The following is an 18,301-nucleotide window of genomic DNA, read 5'->3' as shown; positions in this document are numbered from 1 at the left end:
GGTGCCTCATCTCAGGTCCCTATTTAGCCTTGTACTGCAGAGAGCCTCAGATGGAATTTTTTCCCAAGTAAGTGGTTAATCTCATAAGAGCAGACATTAGACTGTGAGAGTAGGACCTGCCAAAGATGGGGTACATTGACGTTGTGGCAGGCTTATGCAATGTATGATCATATAATGTAACTAAATCCCCATTTTTTTGCCTAGATTAGGTGTTTTTAAAAAAAACTTTTACAGACTAATAAAGTCTGTCGACATTGAAGTTGCTGTTTAGTAGATAGGAGAGTGCGCTGGATCTTGTGTATTTATTGTATAATATGGCCCCCAGCAGCACCCCATTTAAGCATGTTTAGGTGAGTGCAACCATCCCCCCATGTTTCCTATATATATTTGGGAGTCTAGCCAACTCCTTGGTTCTGCACCCCTCCCTGTTACAGGTGCCTCATCTCAGGTCCCTATTTAGCCTTGTACTGCAGAGAGCCTCAGATGGAATTTTTTCCCAAGTAAGTGGTTAATCTCATAAGAGCAGACATTAGACTGTGAGAGTAGGACCTGCCAAAGATGGGGTACATTGACGTTGTGGCAGGCTTATGCAATGTATGATCATATAATGTAACTAAATCCCCATTTTTTTGCCTAGATTAGGTGTTTTTAAAAAAAACTTTTACAGACTAATAAAGTCTGTCGACATTGAAGTTGCTGTTTAGTAGATAGGAGAGTGCGCTGGATCTTGTGTATTTATTGTATATATATATATATATATGCATTTTGCATTTCAGGTTCTGCTTGTTGAGTACAAGCGTACAAAGAGCAAATTTGCTTTAAAAGCCCAAAAAAAACAAGACATAACTGGAACTAAAAGAGTCCCAAGGTCAGTAAATGGAGGGTACTTATCATCCTAATTTTTTGATTATTTTTTTGGATGGTGATACTATTTGTCAGTTTTTATTTGTGTGCAAGAGTTGCCTTTAAAAAAGTGATTAATTGGGGGCAAGGCCTATGCCTCATGGTAGCTGGTTGCCATTTAAAATAAGAAAAACTACCACAACAAGAGGACTTAGTCTTAAAGTAGAGCGACAAAAGTTTAAAAATAAAATCAGAAAGTATTATTTTGTTGAGAGAGTAGTGGATGCATGGAATAGCCTTCCAACTGCGGTGGTAAAGGTTAACACAGTAAAGGAGTTTAAGCATACATGGGATAGGCATAATCCTATCCTAGCCATACGATAAGGCCAGGGACTAATAAAAGTATTTAGAAAATTGGGCTGACTAGATGGGCCGAATGGTTCTTATTGGTCACATTCCATGTTTCTATTTGCATCTTGACAGTGCTCCTCACAATACTCCTATTTTAAGCCTATTCTTGAGGCAATCTGCATTCACAATCAACACATTCGGTGCCCTACCAGCTGCTAACACTGAATGGTACGGTCCGGTTTTTAGAGGTGCCGATGCCTTTATCTCCGGCGGAGCCGATGAGGCTTAGTGAAGGCACCAGGCAGGAGAGGCGGCCAGTCTTCTGACCTGTGAAGCACAACTCTCTTGCAAAGACCTACTGTGTCCCCCCTGGGCTGGTGGGGGTTATCCCGGTCCCCACTGCGCTACCTGTCACCTGTCTGGAATCGTACAGCAGTGTATTGGAACGCAACTCTGAATGCAGGATGGTGGAGGTACTCTCCCATCAGGGGCATGCTGTAAATATGACAGAGTAGCCCTGGAGTGACCCCGTTGAGCACTCTATGATAATATTGGAAGCTATCTTTAACGACTTCTGGCCTAAGCTAACAGCCCGAGAAAAACTGTCCCGGCTGAATTCCCGATCTCGAGATCAGAGGCGACAGACGCGAGATGGTGACAGGACCCTGTGGGCATTACTCAACCGCAAGCAACTGCTCCTCGTTTCCACGATACTCCTGGGCTGAAGGTCAATAAGGGCTTACTCACCTTGCATCAACCACACCAGCAATCAGCGATAAACCATACCACTCTTCTGCTGTCCCTTAGATGGGAAGGACTTCAACTTTGTCATTTCTCAAGCCCGTGGATCAGGGATCCAGGCCTACACAAAGGCCTGGGGCTATGGAGTTGCCTTGCCTCACCGTTCTATTACAGCTATTCTTTATATCCAGAGACTGGGAATTGGCTAAACATGGGACTCACTACAGCATATAGCCATTACACCTCCTGTATGAGCTTTGCTGGGATTCCTGAAGGACTCCAACTCCCATTCTGCCTTCAGCTGTTCAGTCAAAAAATGTTATCATTGACTTTACTTTAGTCTTACATTTTTTTTGTATTTTTTTTTCGTATAATTTATGTTGCGTGGATGAGACACTCTGGTAGAGCTTTTAGATGCAGTAGTACTCCTCTGGGTAATGGCTTAGCATGTGATTTAGCATTCTTACCCTATGTTACTTCATCAGTTGTCACCGTGTCTGGACAAGCTACTCGTTAGCAAGCCTCTATCTTAATATATACCCAGACATGACTCTAGCTTGTTATTACTATATTCTAAAAATGTGCGTTTACTCTACATGCCATGCTGAAGCTTTATACAATTTCTTATTGCTAGGCTTGTAAATGTTGTCGTGGCACTACAAGTATGAATGTTGTTATTTGCACAGCAAAAAAAAAAAGTGATTAGTTGAATTATTCCATTTTTATTTCCAAGGCTTATATGTGAAAAGGAAATCCTACAGACTGTGAGCGAAGTACAGCATCCTTTCCTTGTTAACATGTTGGCAAGCTTCCAGACTCAGGGTCATTTTTGTTTTTTAATGGAGTATGCCGCTGGTGGGGACTTAATGACCGATATTAGGAACAACAACTTTCAGCCATTTTCCACAACCAGAGCTGTGTAAGTAACAATAGTTTTGGGATTATGGAAACGGATTGTCGCAGTTTGGTTGGTAAAGGGTGCTGACTGCAGCAGCAATCACTGTAAGTAGGAAATTAATACCCATATAAATACAAAGCAATGAGGAAAGATAACAAGTATGTTAGCTGCACGAAAACAAGTGGGTAACACAAATGCAAAACAAGAGAAAAGGGAAATTGAGGAAACTGGAGGCCTCTGGGTCTCTGACCTTCTGGACACAGGATCTCCAGGAGCAGGACACAGGGAGCAACTCCAGAACAAATCCAATGAATTGACACAGAAAGGGCTGGGCTACACTAAATAGGGAGAACATCATCCTAAGGAAAGGCCTGCTGGGGACAGTCAGATCTCTTCAGTCTGAGGACAGCAGCCTGCAACAGCACCACAGAAAGGTGTTGGCAGTATGAGGTACTGCACCAAACTGCAGAGATCAGAAAACCAGCCAATATTCATGGACTCGTGACACCAAGCTAGACATCCTAACCAAATGTAATAAAGGGACACTATAGTCACCAGAACAACTGCAGATTATTGTATCTGTTCTGGTGAGTAGAATCATTCCCTTCAGGCTTTTTGCAGTAAACACGGTCTTTTCATGGAAAATGCAGTGTTTACATTACAGCCTAGTGATAACTTCACTGGCCACTCCTAAGATGGCAGCTGGAAGTGCTTCATGGGAAAGTGCTGTACAGTGTACAGTGCCTCTGCATGGAGACAATGAACTTTCCTCATAGAGATGCATTGATTCAATGCATCTCTATGAAGAGATGCTGATTGACCAGGGCTGTGATTGGCTTGTGCTGGCCCTGATCTGCCTCTTTGACAGTCTCAGCCAATCCTATGGGAAAACTATGTCAGCCAAGCAGGCAGATCAGGGTCAGAGGCAGCTGCAGACTTGAATACAAGTATGATGTTACTCTATTTAGAGAGACCATGGGGCTAGATGGTGGATTTAACACTATAGGGTCAGGAATACAGGGTTGTGTTCCTGACCCTATAGTGTTCCTTTAAGGTGGACTAGAAATTTGAAAACAAAATCAAAAACAGATTAAAGGACCACTCTAGGCACCCAGACCACTTCAGCTTAATGAAGTGGTCTGGGTGCCAGGTCCAGCTAGCTTTTACCCTTTTTTTTATAAACATAGCAGTTTCAGAGAAACTGCTATGTTTATTCTGAGGGTTAAGCCAGCCTCCAGAGCCTCTAGTGGCTGTCTCACTGACAGCCGCTAGAGGCGCTTGCGTGCTTCTCACTGTGAAAATCACAGTGAGAGCACGCAAGCGTCCATAGGAAAGCATTATGAATGCTTTCCTATGCGACCGGCTGAATGCGAGCGCGGCTCCTGCCGCGCATGCGCATTCAGCCGATGACGTCGCGAGGAAGAAGAGGAGGAGGAGTAGAGCTCCCCGCCCGGCGCTGGAGAAAGAGGTAAGTTTAACCCCTTCCTCCCCCCAGAGCCCGGCGGGAGTGGGTCCCTGAGGGTGGGGGCACCCTCAGGGCACTCTAGTGCCAGGAAAACGAGTATGTTTTCCTGGCACTAGAGTGGTCCTTTAAGCTGACTGTTAATACAGAAGATACAAGACATTGCAGGAAATATATCTGAGCACAGATTGACACATGATTGGTGGAATCAAAATTTTCAATGGTACAAAAACTTCATTTCCTTCCCTAAAATGAAACTAACTTATTCTCTTTTCTACAGGTTTTATGCGGCGTGTTGTGTGCTCGGCCTGGATTTCTTGCATCAAAACGATATTGTTCACAGGTAAGTGTACAGGAAAAAATAAAGTTGAACATACATAGTGAACAAAGAGCTGTGTGTTGCAGGCGCTTAGGTAGTGATTATGGTAAATTGCAAAACGCTACAACACTCTGGTGGGAGTCCCTTTCACCCACCACAAATTTGTATAGTAAAATAGAAAGGGAAAAACGCTAACAGCAGTTCACCTTAGGAGTGGATCATTCAATAAATTTGTTATACACCTACCCTTAGAAGGGTGACTTGATGCTGTCTTAACAAAATTGCGTGTAGTACGTCCTATTCAGGTAAAAGATTTTATATCTTCTGTATTTTTTATGTGTATATGTACCTGAATTGGACACACTTTTGTAAAGACAGCATCAAGTCACCCTTCTAAGGGTAGGTGTATAACAAATGTATACATACATAGTGTCCCCATAAATATTATCTGTGTTATTTTAATGTATTGTGATCAAAATGCTGTGTCTGTGGTTTGATTGATTAGTTATGTTATTATGTTAACTGTTTGTCTTATAATAGTTAAGTCTTTAAATCTAATCTTTAAAAAGGCTAAAAAAAAAACCCATGTAATTCAAGTGCCTCTAGTGATATTGAAAAAAATAAAAACTATTTTTCTGTATTTTAAATCCAGAGATCTCAAATTGGAAAACATTGTAATTGACATAGATGGATTTGCCAAAATTACAGACTTTGGTCTTAGTAAACAAGGTAAAAATTAGTTTATATTAAACAAAAGTCATTTCTCACAAAGTTGCAGAATTTTACTTTACCTTCAGATAACATCCAACTGCAAACCGAATTAAAAGTATGTATGAAACACAAACCGTTACTCACTAATGTCCGATTGGCTTCGTACTTAATGGGGCAAACCCATCTGACTGAAATTTGTCAGAAATGCAGCGAAATTTTCCAAAATTATTTCCCCTAGGCATTTATAGAAACCAGAATGAAAATAGTTAAAGCCTTGGCAACTGCAAGGGTTAATTATGTTGCAGTTGGTCAAAATATATAAATAAAAACCCTGTGGGGACCATTAAGATCCCCATATGACTATAAGGAAGTTTAAAACCTCCCCCTTCCCTTAACTGCCATAGGGACTGTTTAAAACTAGCGACTGGGCAGCCAATGTCCATAGTAAATAATTGGGAGCACATAGTCCCTTGTATCCCCACCTGTAGGCATTTGGTGGGGGGCTAAAAATCAATAATGCAGGTCGACAGTTGGTGGAAGGCTACTCATTTTATACTGGGAGAACCTAATGTCCCCACCACATTCATTAGTGCTGGGTAGGGGCTCTAAATATTTAAAGGAGCGCTAAAGGATCAGGAACACAAACATGTATTCCTGACCCTATAGTGTTAAAACCACCATCTAGCCCCCCTGGGCCCCTCATGCCTCCCTAAATATAGCACAATCTTACTTGTATTCAAGCCTGAAGCTGTAGCTGTGCATATGCTGTTTGTCTCAGACTAGCAAGCTGCCTGCTGGCATCATCAGAAGTTGTTGCCAGAGCCAATCACAATGCTTCACAATAGGATTGGTTGAGACTGTCAAGGAGGCAGATCTGGGGCAGAGCCAGCACAATTCAAACACAGCCCTGGCCAATCAGCATCTCCTCATTGAGATTAATTGAACCCATGCATTTCTATGAGGAAAGCTTAGTGTCTGCATGTAGAGGGAGAAGACACTGAATGTTTGGATGCATTTTAGGCAGCCATGACCTAGAAATGATCTCTAACAGCTATCGGAGGAGAGGTCAGTGAAGTTATCATTAGTCTGTAATGCAAACACTGCATTTTCTCTGAAAAGACAGTATTTACAGCAAAAAGCCTTAAGGTATTGATTCTATTCACCAGAACAAATTCAATAAGCTGTAGTTGTTCTGGTGACTATAGTGTCCCTTTAAACAATGGGGGTTGAACATGCCATTGTCCAACCCTCCCCCAAAATTGATTGTCACTATTGGGTCCCCAATCCCCTCTTTTACAATGAATTACACCTACCAACCCCTTTCATTATAATAAAATTGGGAGGGAGGCATTAAAACTAATATCTTTGAAAGAAAATAAATTATACTTCTCTTCTGAAGTCTTTTTTTCTTGTAAATCTTATCTTCAGCCCCAAAAAAGCTACTTTAGTATCCATCATCCTGCAATGTAACACTTACAAATCCCAATTGCAAAAACCTGCCCACAAAATTATAAACCTGACACAACTTAAATAAATCTTTCTTTGTCCTGCGAGGGCTAGTGCAATATGAAGCTTTAAAGTGGGAATTGCCTTTATAAAGGCTTTCCCACACATTGAATTCTCATTAGAGCACTCTGATTGGTTGGCTTGTCAGCCACAGATTCGTAAACACCATGTAAAACTTTATACAAAATTACAGAGAGAATCTGCAGCTGCAATGCACCAACTCCTTGCAGCAATATTCTAATATCACTTATAACATATACTGTATATCAGCAACATCTATCTGTATCATACAATAGAAACAGAGTGTTGGGAAAAGTGAAAATCTGGTGCTGCTATCACCTATGTGCACCACTCAACACATATACAAGTGAAACAAAGTGAAATATAAAATGGTGAGAGCACTCTAAAATATTTAAAATTACCAATACTTCATAGGGCTTATTCCTGTCTACTGGGAATCTGATGTTGTACCATCTGATGTTGTCTTAGTCTTTTGTTATAAGTTAAAGTCTCAGATCTGTCTTGTAGCGTTGGCCGGCAGCACAGGGCTCACCGCGGTACTGGAACTTGAATTTCAGGTTCCGGTTTCCGGCGGGACTGAAAGGAAGTGTCAACATCTATCAGTATATTTACCGATGCACATTTATCTTTTCTCTTTTTCTGAGGGATGGGATATGGAGAACAAGACAGAACATATTGTGGCACCCTGCATTACATGGCACCGGAAATGGTTTGCGGTAAACCATACACAACATCTATTGACTGGTGGAGTCTCGGTGCAGTTATTTATATAATGCTGTGTGGAATGGTAAGAATAGCTAATTTTTACCAATTAGTAGGATTCCTCGTTTATAAACCAAAAATACCTTGTGTGATGTCAAACAGTCCATTGATAATAGTGATAGCATTTCAAACTGTAGACTGGTAGGGGTTAAAGGGAAACCTGAGCACCATAACTACTACAGCTCATTATACTGTGTATCTAAATATCAGAACCCAATAACTCCCTCTTCACTTTATCCAAACTTATTTTAACCCTATAGAAAAAAAAAACAAAAAACAGATGTATGGTACAAACAGGCGCTGTGTAGATGTAACGATAAGTGCTGCTAATCTCCACAGTGAAAACAATCAGTCAATTTTACAAATATATTCAGACATAAAAACTAAACTAAGTGGACAACGCACTTGTGTGATATCAATCTATGAAATAAACATTTAGCACAATAGTGAGCACTAGTGGTGTGTAAGGGTAAAAAAATAAGGAATATACCATGTATATGATATCCCAAATGTCTCTGTAAGGGGAAATACTCCAAATAGTGTAATACAGTTTGAACATAAAATAAATATAAAAAATAATGTTATTGTTGCATTACACTTAATGAGCCTATGTGCAACTGGCTCAGGTAATTCAACATATGTGGGATGGAAATATCCCTGGAGTCAACTGTCTTGCAGGTTCACCTGGTGTCTGGACGATCGTTGGGTGACTTTCTCAGCAAACACTCTTGCTTGTGCTCTTGCCCTGCTTCCCCGCTCTCCCTGACAGGGCTTGTACGAACACTGGCTCCAGTGCTTTGTTGACCTTCCTCCCCTCTCTGTGTCCCCCGACATGCCCATGTCCTTATTTATTTATCCGCACACACCACTAGAATGTTAACTATTGTGGTGAATGTTTTTTTTCTAGATTCATATCACACAAGTGTGCTGTCCACTTTGTTTAATTTTAACCCTATAATACTCTCTGTTTATTTATATTATATTTATTGGTTCTGCTTTGGCAAACCATTTACATTAGACATTACCCACCGTAGATCCCATGCCAACCCTGCACTTTTTCTAACTGTAGTTTTTCTATTAGTATCCCTTCTCAGGTAACAGAAGAGAGGTGAGGTATAATATTGTCTATTCAACGCCGCACTATCCGAGGTTCCTGACTGCAGAAGCACGATCAATATTAAGAAGTGTAAGTTGCCAACACATAGTGCTTTCTAATTTAGATAGATTGAGTTAGCTCGTTCTTGGACCCTCCAGGATTAAAGTTCCTGCTTCTAAGCAGTACTACTCTTATGGCTTATCATGCTATAATGATTCCATTGTGTGTGAATGTGGGCTCGGGCAGTTTGATTTGTAAGGCTCTGGAAACACAGCTGGTCCTGTGTGAATATTCGGTGTGTTAGATTGTAACAGAGAACAACAAGCAGTCACAAACACATGGATCTAGTTACAGAATAAAACCGGTTAGAATTCCATGTGGTGAATGAAATAATAAGCATGACTAATACCATCGATCAGGGCAGAGCTATGTCCGGGCACCAGAACACGATGCCATGGCGATATGGTGCCTTCTGTTCATTGAGCTCTGTACTAACGTATACAGCCTGAGCTCATAAAATAAGATTTTACAGAACCTGCAAGAAAATGCCTTTAATGCTCAGTTTTTTTCAGTTAAAATAACATTTTCCATTTTTCTAAATTTTCTTTTACAGCTTTTGCATAAAGATCCCAAAGTCCGTCTAGGAGCCAGCGAGAATGATGCCTGGGATCTGAAGAGCCACCCTTTTTTTAAAGTATGTCAAATAGAAAGACACATTCTAGCAGCTAAATAAATATTAGGTTTTAGTTGAGATTTTTAACCAAATATACAATATTTCTGGAGTTCATGTACCGTATTTAACGGCGTATAACACGCACTTTTTCTCCCTGAAAATAGGGGGAAAATCGTGGGTGCGTGTTATACGCCGATATCCCATAATTACTTACCTGTCTTGAAGCGTGGGCCGGTGTTCAGCGCGCACCGCGGTACTGGAACTTCAATTTCAGGTTCCGGATTCCGGCGGGACTGAAAGGAAGTGTGCACATTGTGTGCACACTTCCTTTCAGTCCCGCCGGAAACCGGTACCTGAAATTGAAGTTCCAGTACCGCGGTGTACGCTGTGAAGCCGGCCCACGCTTCAAGACAGGTAAGTAAATATGGGACAAGAGGGAAAGTGCACTAGGGGATACTATGCGAGGGGGGGGGGGGGGAGAATAATATGGAAAGGGGGGGGACACTATGGGATGAGGGGGGGAAGAATACTATGGAAAGGGGAGGGAACACTATGGGATGAGGGGGGGAACACTATGGGAGGGGGTGGAGAATACTATGGGAGGGGGGGAGAATACTATGGAAAGGGGGGGAACACTATGTGATGAGGGGGGAACACTATGGGAGGGGGGGGGAATACTATGGGAGGGGGGGGAGCACTATGGGATGAAGGGGGGGAAATTTCCTGGAATTTCCTTCTGAAAATAAGGTGCGTGTTATACGCCGATAAATACGGTATTTTATATTTAATCATTCAGGGATCATAGGAAAATTATACCCAGCATCTCCTTGTCCCTATGGAAAAGCCACCCCTATTTTCATATCTATTATTCTATATTCTTAGTTTACTGATTGTATAAGAGTACACACTACTTATCTTCCTCATCCTTTTCCCTTAAACTTTTTGAATTTTTAACAGCAAATAGACTGGTTCGCATTATTGTTTAAGAGTGTCAGGCCGCCATGCGTACCATCCATCGAGGGACCAGACGACGTCCGCTACTTTAATAGAATGTACACATCATGCGCCCCCATTCTGACACCGCCAGGCGAGTCTGAGTCACTATCTGATGTAGAGCTGGAGCTATTCAAAGATTTTGACTGGGTTTCCGATAGGATTTAAAGCTGGAGATAGACATGGATGGACTTCGCTGGAATCATCATATTAGCATTGTTATTTATTCCAATAAAAGTATTATTATTTCCAATTGATTCAGTATCTAATTGTGGATAATGTGCATAATAGATGGCATGAAGATCAATTGATTAATAGAAATAAAGATAGAGGAAAAGTAAGAAAGAAAATAGAAAAAAGTCAGCAAATGTTAAAAGGGAACATGCCTTCCTGGAAAGGGTGTTTGTATGAGTCTCATACATTGCGAACAGTAATCAAAAATTGGATCAATTTCACTATACACTAATCAGCCACAACAATTAAACCACTGACTGGTGAAGTGAATAACATTGATTATATCATTAAAATGGCACCTTGTCAAGGGGTGGAAATTATTGGGCAGCAAGTGAACCGTCCGTTCTTGAATTGACTTGTTCCCCTCTCCATTCGGTTATCCATCTCCCCCCACCCCCTGTTTCCTGAATAATGACGAGAGTCTCTCTTTTTTTACCCCCCGACCATCCCCTGGCTTGTTAACTTCAAAGAACTAATTAGCTCAAGTGCTTTCCCTTGGTGGCTGCGATTTGTTTAACTGAACACACGTGCTCTAGTGAATGGCCATTTTGTCTCCCTAACGCAGGCAGTGGTACATGGTTGTCGAGCGTCTGAAACCCCTTTTCGGAGACGCGTCCCCACACACTTTGTGTGTCTTTTTCCCCTTTCCCAGCCCTCTGTGCACCTCTAACCCCCTCCAAACCCTCTGTGTGCCCTTTGGTTTGTGGTTTTCTCCTCCAGATTTTGGGTTACTACCTGTAGGATTTTGTACCTTATAACTACACATCGGCTATATATTTTTCAGCATGTCATAGTTCCATTAGAGTGTAGTCGGGAGTCATATCCTTCAGGGTGTCTGGGTAACTTGGGGGTAAACGTGCATGCTGTGTGCACGATCCAGATTGAATTACACTTTTCATGCTTCCATTCACTGTATAATATTGAGCTCTCCTCTATAACACTACTATCGATATAGTGTTGCCACTGAGGCACAAGAGGTTAACACTAGTTGCAACATTTTGTGGTTCTCTGTGGATACAGGTAGACTTATATTAACTACCTCCTGTGTAGAGACAAATTTGCTCCTACTTTAAGACTTTTAGTGGACATGCCACTCTACTAATACCCTAGCAACTAATAAATGATTTTCCCTATATGATTTAGCACTGGAAATATGAGAGGGCATTGTCTTTAAGTTCTTGTTTCAATATGTTGTTCCTACATTTTTAATTGTTATTTGTTTTTTTTTGTAAACTTATATTAAACGTAAGCTCTTTAATTAAACAAGGCTATCCAACATCCTTTGGGAACAACTTTCTGTAATTATAATTAGGCTTAGGCCCTTTTAGTTGGATGGTCCATTATCAAGGGACCCATACCTTTTTCTTCTCTCTATTATGTACCTCTAACAATAATAATAATCATCATGACAAAAACTTTACGTTGTCCAGGAACACTGTTGCTTGGCCATTTGACAACGCAGTAGGTCAGATTTGGCTACCTGTGGCACACAAGGTTACCTACCCAAGTGGGCCAGATGGGAAGATCATAGGCTTTCAACGTCTGAGCAAAAGAGTTGTGCTACTGAATTCTCTCTCATACTACCCGAAATAGAAAATGTTATTTGTCATATTGTGTTTTTAACAAGGCTGGGTAGTAGGAGAACGACGAGGCACGCAGTGAGGCAACGAACCTCATACCTCATACGCATTCGGTATTCCAGATGTTTTGGAATACACCTCCCATAATGCTGGCAAAGATGTAATTTACAGCATCTGGACTGCCTAAGGTTACCTACCTCTGATCACAGTACACAATGTTGATATCGCCATGCAAACAGGAGAAACTTATCACATGACAGGTGCCACTTCAATAATCCACCCTGGACGCGAGCCTCAAACATGGGCTTCTTCATTCCTCTTTATGTACTTCGTGCCCCATAGGAGAACATGCTTGTCAAAGTTGTGACATACACACAAATATAATGGTTAGAGTAAAATGGCATAACAGACACAGTGCATGCAGACTTGCGTGCCACATATTTACAGCAGACAGACACAAAGATTGTGAGAGACACACCGTATTAAATATAAGAATTGGGAGTACTATACATACATAATGCACAAAGACACGGAGATTACAGAATTCAGTGACAGACGGATTTGGTTGCAGATGTGGGACAGTCCCTCTGGCTGGGGTGCAGTTTCTCATCCACCCCTGCTGAGTGACTAGATGGCTGGGCTTTTGTAGCAAAAAGCAGGCCATGGCGTCTGAGATCTCTGAAATAAATGTTTTGTAGTCAAATTAGGGCTGTACACATCTAACACACAGGCCCCACATACTGCACAGCCCCCTATTTAGTACACTGCCCTCCCCCCCCCCCACATCTAACACACAACCACCCATCCCCACAACTAACGCACAGCACCCTAATAGACTGCCTCCTACATCTAACGCACAGCCCCCTAATACAAAGCCCACCATGTACTGCACAGACCCCCCCAATATACAGCACAGACCCCCCAAATATACAGCACAGACACCCCCAATATACAGCACAGACACCCCCAATATACAGCACAGACACCCCAATATACAGCACAGACCACCCAATATACAGCACAGACCACCCCCATACTGCACACCCCCCCCATAATTTTAGAATTAGAAGACCACCTCACACTGCACAGACCACCCCACACTGCACAAACCCTGCCATACCGCACAACCCCTCCATACTACAAAAACCCCCACAATACTGCACAACCCCCCCATACTGCACAGACCACCCCATACTGCACAGACCCCCCCCATACAGCACAAACCCTCCCCATACTACACAGACCACCCCAATACTGCATAGACCCCCCCATACTGCACAGACCCCCCCATACTACACAGACCACCTCACACTGCACAACCCCCCCCCCCCCATACTGCACAGACCCCCCTCCCCCGGATGGCTGAGTGTTGGGAGCGAGACTGACCTGATAGATGTCAGGATGCACTTGAGGATCGGACACAGCGCATGCGCACTAAGGGGTAGGAGATTTCTCAGAAGCACAAATGGCCATCAGATATCTATACCCCTAAGTGCGCACGCGCGGTGTCCGCAGGCAAGCCACAGCTGATTTTGTGCGCGCGTGCGCAGTATGGGGTATAGAGATTTGACAGTGAAAGGGACCATCAGACCTCCCTACCCCCATACTGCGCACGTGCGGTGTCTGTGCGCGAGGCTGTCCTTGCTGGGTAGGCGCGTCTGCAGTGTGGGGCAGGGAGATTGGATAAATGCTCGTCTCTCCCTGGACGCTGGTGCGCACGTGCGGTGTATCCCGCTCTGTGTGCATGACGGGAGTACTTAGCCGGCGTGCACACTGGCCCGTTACATCCCCTACCGCACACCCCCTCTTGTTGGTCCAGGCACAGTGTGTCCCGGTGGACGACTGCTTGGTTTTTCACATGCGCAATGGGCGGCCTCTTCTCCCCGTACTGTGGCTGAAAATTTCACCTACCTGACCTTCTACGCCTCCTCCTCCTCCTCCAGCTGGGAAACGTCACTTCCGGTATAGAATTCTGACAAGTTATAGTGAAATGATAGAACACCGGTCTATTTTCCATGTTAAAGTCAGTTCAAACAGACGAACGCCAACCATTCGAATTGTCGAATGAACTGTTGAATGGTGTTCGAATTGTCGAACGGCATTCAAATTGTCGAATGCATTGAAGTCTGGAGAAGGTAAAACTTCAGCTGAATTAAAATGGTCGCCGCCACATGTTCGTTTGTCGAATGGCGGCCTAAAAACTGAAACGGGGGTGTTAGTTAATGAAGACCAGGAAAAGGCAGCAATTTCAATTAACCGTTTAATAATCAGAGATTAGAGTTGAAACCTATTATTCACTTATACAAAGTGTAATACCACAGGGTATTTTTACAGGACTGTGTATATTTATACTTCTTAAGCATCTGGAGTCCGATTTAGGTATTGTTGCTTTGTCTCTTTCAGTTCTAATTGCTTGTGGTACCCTGCAGTGAGCAACTTGTTTTTTTTGGTGTTTGTGGCTTTCCCAAGTGTTTTCGTAAATATATTTTTATTGTATATTTTTCATCATTACTTCGAAAAGCAGTGTGGACTCGCAGGTCCCATATGAGTGTTGCGATTTCGTTCAATTAGGAGGATTATTGAGTATCTTAATACAGTGTGGTGACACACAGGTCACATATGAGAGCATATATCTGAAATATAGTGGACTCGCAGGTCCTAATAGAGGTTTATCTTCTCATGAGGAGATTAGGTCTTCTCAGGTGGGGTACACTGTTGTGTTTTTTGTTTAGGATTATCTCGTTGTAATATGCTTTCGCAGTATGGATCGTGTGGGTTACGTAGGTCCTATGTTGGGTTTGCATATAAAGGTATTAGTGATGTGTATGAAATATCCATATGGGCACATATGTCGGTGGTTCCTAAGGGCTCCGAGGTTCCGATCCCTTAATTTGTGCTCCTTTGTAAACTGCATTCTGCGCAGTGTATTTTTGGGTAAACAGTAATTGATATGTAGGTGTAGCTCTCGTGACAAGGTTGTCTTGTAGTCGTGGGTGGTTGGAGCGAGTGGCGTTTGTTTTCAGTGTGTGATGGGCTCCCAGGTCCATCCCAGTTATGTTGTTCTCCCTCCTCTCCTTCATGTGTCTTATGTCCTAGCTTTGTGTAATTCAGTCAGCTGAGTTGTTTGTATGTGCGATGTGGGGTTCTGTACCAGAATGTCAATAGCTTATAGTTCATTTCTTGGTATTTTGAACTAATCGTAGATTTGTGATGAAGGATGAGATTTTTTTCCATTGTGCGTCGGTGAAGACTTGGTCGGTGATGTTTTCCCATTTTTCTTTATTTTCTTCGTGTTGCCTGCTGACCATCCGTGATTAGGTATTGGTAGAGCGTCGCCGTTGGTTTCTGGATTGGTGTTTTTTTGTCGCAGATGTCCTCAAACCACGTGAGGGTTCTGTGCACCTCTTGTTTGTTCAGTAGTGTGTGATAGAAATGTGTCAGCTGGGAGTATCTGAATCTGCGCATGGGCGTTGGTGGGCCTTCCATCAGTTGTTCCAGGGGGGTCAGTCCAGTGGTGGTTAGCGAGTGGGATGAAGTCCGCCCCTTGTAGAAAGTCCCAGGCCTTGATCGGTAGTCCTCCTCCTAGTGTTTGGTTGTGCGTTAGCGTGGTCATCGGGCTGGGTGTTGGGGAGATGGTCGCCGTATTCCTCATTGTTGACCATCATGTTCGGAGGGTTTGGCTCGCCGGGGAGGGTGCGCTGGGATAGTTGTTTCGTGGCGTTTTCTTATTCCATAGGGATGCGAAAATGGATCGGCCGCATGATTCCTTGTCCAAGGTAACCCACTGTTTGTATCTTGGGTTAGTGTGCCACTCCAGTATCCGTTGTAGGGCTGTCGCTTGGTGGTACTTGCGTAAGTCTGGGAGTGCCAGCCCGCCTTGTCTCCTGGTCTTGCATAGTATTTCATATCTTAGTCGTGGTCTGCATCCTCTCCAGACGTAGGTCAGGAATGCGGTTTTTAGTGTTGCGAAGAAGGTCATCGGAAATGCCACTGGGATGGTATGGAACAAATATAGGTCTGGTATATTCATTTTGATGACCGCTATGCGGCCGAACCACGATATGTGTGGGTAATTCCATGTTCGGAGATCATGTTGGATGCGCGTGAGGAGTGGAATGAAGTTTTTCTGGTAGGTGGTGTTGGGGTGCGCCATCACCCATATCCCCAGGTATCTCATTTGGGTTTGGCACCACCGGAACGGGAAGGTCAAGGCTATATCTCTGTGTTCCCCCGTCGGGTCCGTGATGTTGAGCAGTTCGCATTTGCTTAGGTTAAGTTTGAGGCCCGAGAGGTGCCCGTATTTTTCAAGTTCGTCCATTAGGCAAGGTAAGGTGAGTCTTGGGCGTGTAATGAAGAATAACATGTCGTCAGCGTACGCTGCAACCTTGTGGGTGGCGGTTTTCCCAGTGTAGCCTGAGATATTAATATTTCGTCGGATTGCCTCCAACAGGGGTTCCAATGTTAGTGCGAACAATAGCGGGGATAGGGGGCAGCCCTGCCTCGTACCGTTTCGAATTGGGAAGGACTCCGTCAGGGCTCCGTTGACGCGTACCGCCGCCGTCGGGGTGCTGTAGATCGCTCCGATCCATTTCTGTATGTTGACGTTAAACCCCAAGAGACGTATCACCGTTTTCAAGAATGTCCAGTCTACTCGGTCGAATGCCTTTTCGGCGTCCGTGGATAGAAGGAGTGGGGATCTGTTTTGTCTCGCTAAATGTTGTATAGCGAGGACTCTCGGGGTGCTGTCTCGAGCCTCTCGCTCCGGTATGAACCCTGTTTGATCGGGGTGCACTAGTGTAGGCATCAGGTTGTTAAGTCGGGTGGCTAATATTTTGGTGAAGAGTTTTGTGAAGGCAGCAATTTTAAATAACTATTTCTCCTCCGTATATATTAAGGGAGAACCCATGGCAATAGATGTGCAAATGATTGCTACTAAAAACTTGCAGAATAATTGTAATTGGTTAACTCAAGACAAGGTGGGAGGTAGAGGGGCACTAGAGGGTCCTCCAGTGCCAGGAAAACAGATATGTTTTCCTGGCACTGGAGAATCCCTTTAACTATAAACCTTATAAGTTAAGTTTTATAATCACTATATGTTACAGTGAAAAGGCTTCACCTCGATATTACTTACTAATTGCATCTCCTGGGAGACACCTGCTGGTAGTTTTTGTCTTGGTTTTTTTCACTTTTTCTTTAGCATTGTTTCTTTTTACTACCTACCAATTAAAGGGCCACTATAGTGCCAGGAAAACATACTCGTTTTCCTGGCACTATAGTGCTCTGAGGATGCCCCTGCCGCGTTGGATGGAGAGCAAGGGGTTAAATCTTACCTTTTTTCCCAGCGCCAGGGTCCCTCGGCGCGGGGAACTCTACTCCTCCTTTCCCCGTCATCGGCTGAATGCGCATTCTTAATGCTTTCCTATGGACGCTGGCGTCTTCTTATATAGTTACATAGCTGAAAAGAGACTTGTGTCCATCAAGTTCAGCCTTCCTCACATTTGTTTTTTGCTGTTGATCCAAAAGAAGTAAAAAAAAAAACAGTTTGAAGCACAATTTTGCAACAAGTTAGGAAAAAAATTCCTTCTTGACCCCAGAATGGCAATCAGATTTATCCTTGGATCAAGCAGTTATTACCCTACATTTAAAGATGATATCATTGAATATTCTGTTTTTGCAAGTATGCATCTAGTAGTTGTTTGAATATCTGTATGGACTCTGATAAAACCACTTCTTCAGGCAGATAATTCCACATCCTTATTGTTCTTACAGTGAAAAAATCTTTCCTTTGCCTTAGACGAAATAGTATTTTTTCCAGTCTAAACGCATGACCTCGTGTCCTATGTAAAGTCCGGTTTGTGAATAGATTTCCACACAATGGTTTGTATTGGCCCCAAATATATTTGTATATTGTTATCATATCCCCTCTCAGGCGACGTTTTTCTAAACGAAATAGGTTTAAATTTGTTAACCTTTCTTCATAGCTGATATGTTCCATTCCTTTTATTAATTTTGTAGCCCGCCTCTGCACTTTTTCTAGTGCCATAATATCCTTCTTTAGAACAGGTGCCCAAAATTGCACAGCATATTCAATATGTGGTCTTACCAGTGATT

At 43.0% G+C, this 18,301-nt stretch overlaps 1 protein-coding gene across 1 annotated transcript in view; it reads left to right on the top strand.

Moving 5' to 3' along the window:
• Window positions 1–10,544, top strand: part of LOC134582615 (serine/threonine-protein kinase N2-like) — a 39,241-nt gene extending 28,697 nt beyond the window's left edge. The window contains exons 14-19 of the mRNA XM_063439280.1: window positions 2,669–2,854; window positions 4,576–4,638; window positions 5,267–5,343; window positions 7,497–7,639; window positions 9,324–9,404; window positions 10,341–10,544. Of these exons, the coding sequence (XP_063295350.1) occupies window positions 2,669–2,854; window positions 4,576–4,638; window positions 5,267–5,343; window positions 7,497–7,639; window positions 9,324–9,404; window positions 10,341–10,544 (754 nt within the window). The remainder of the gene's footprint in view (window positions 1–2,668; window positions 2,855–4,575; window positions 4,639–5,266; window positions 5,344–7,496; window positions 7,640–9,323; window positions 9,405–10,340) is intronic.
• Window positions 10,545–18,301: the final 7,757 nt, after the last annotated feature.

The sequence above is a fragment of the Pelobates fuscus genome, chromosome 13, assembly GCF_036172605.1.
Source record: "Pelobates fuscus isolate aPelFus1 chromosome 13, aPelFus1.pri, whole genome shotgun sequence".
Classification (NCBI taxonomy): domain Eukaryota; kingdom Metazoa; phylum Chordata; class Amphibia; order Anura; family Pelobatidae; genus Pelobates; species Pelobates fuscus.
The sequence above is the reverse complement of the archived record's forward strand: the minus strand, read 5'-3'. Positions and strand labels throughout refer to the sequence as shown.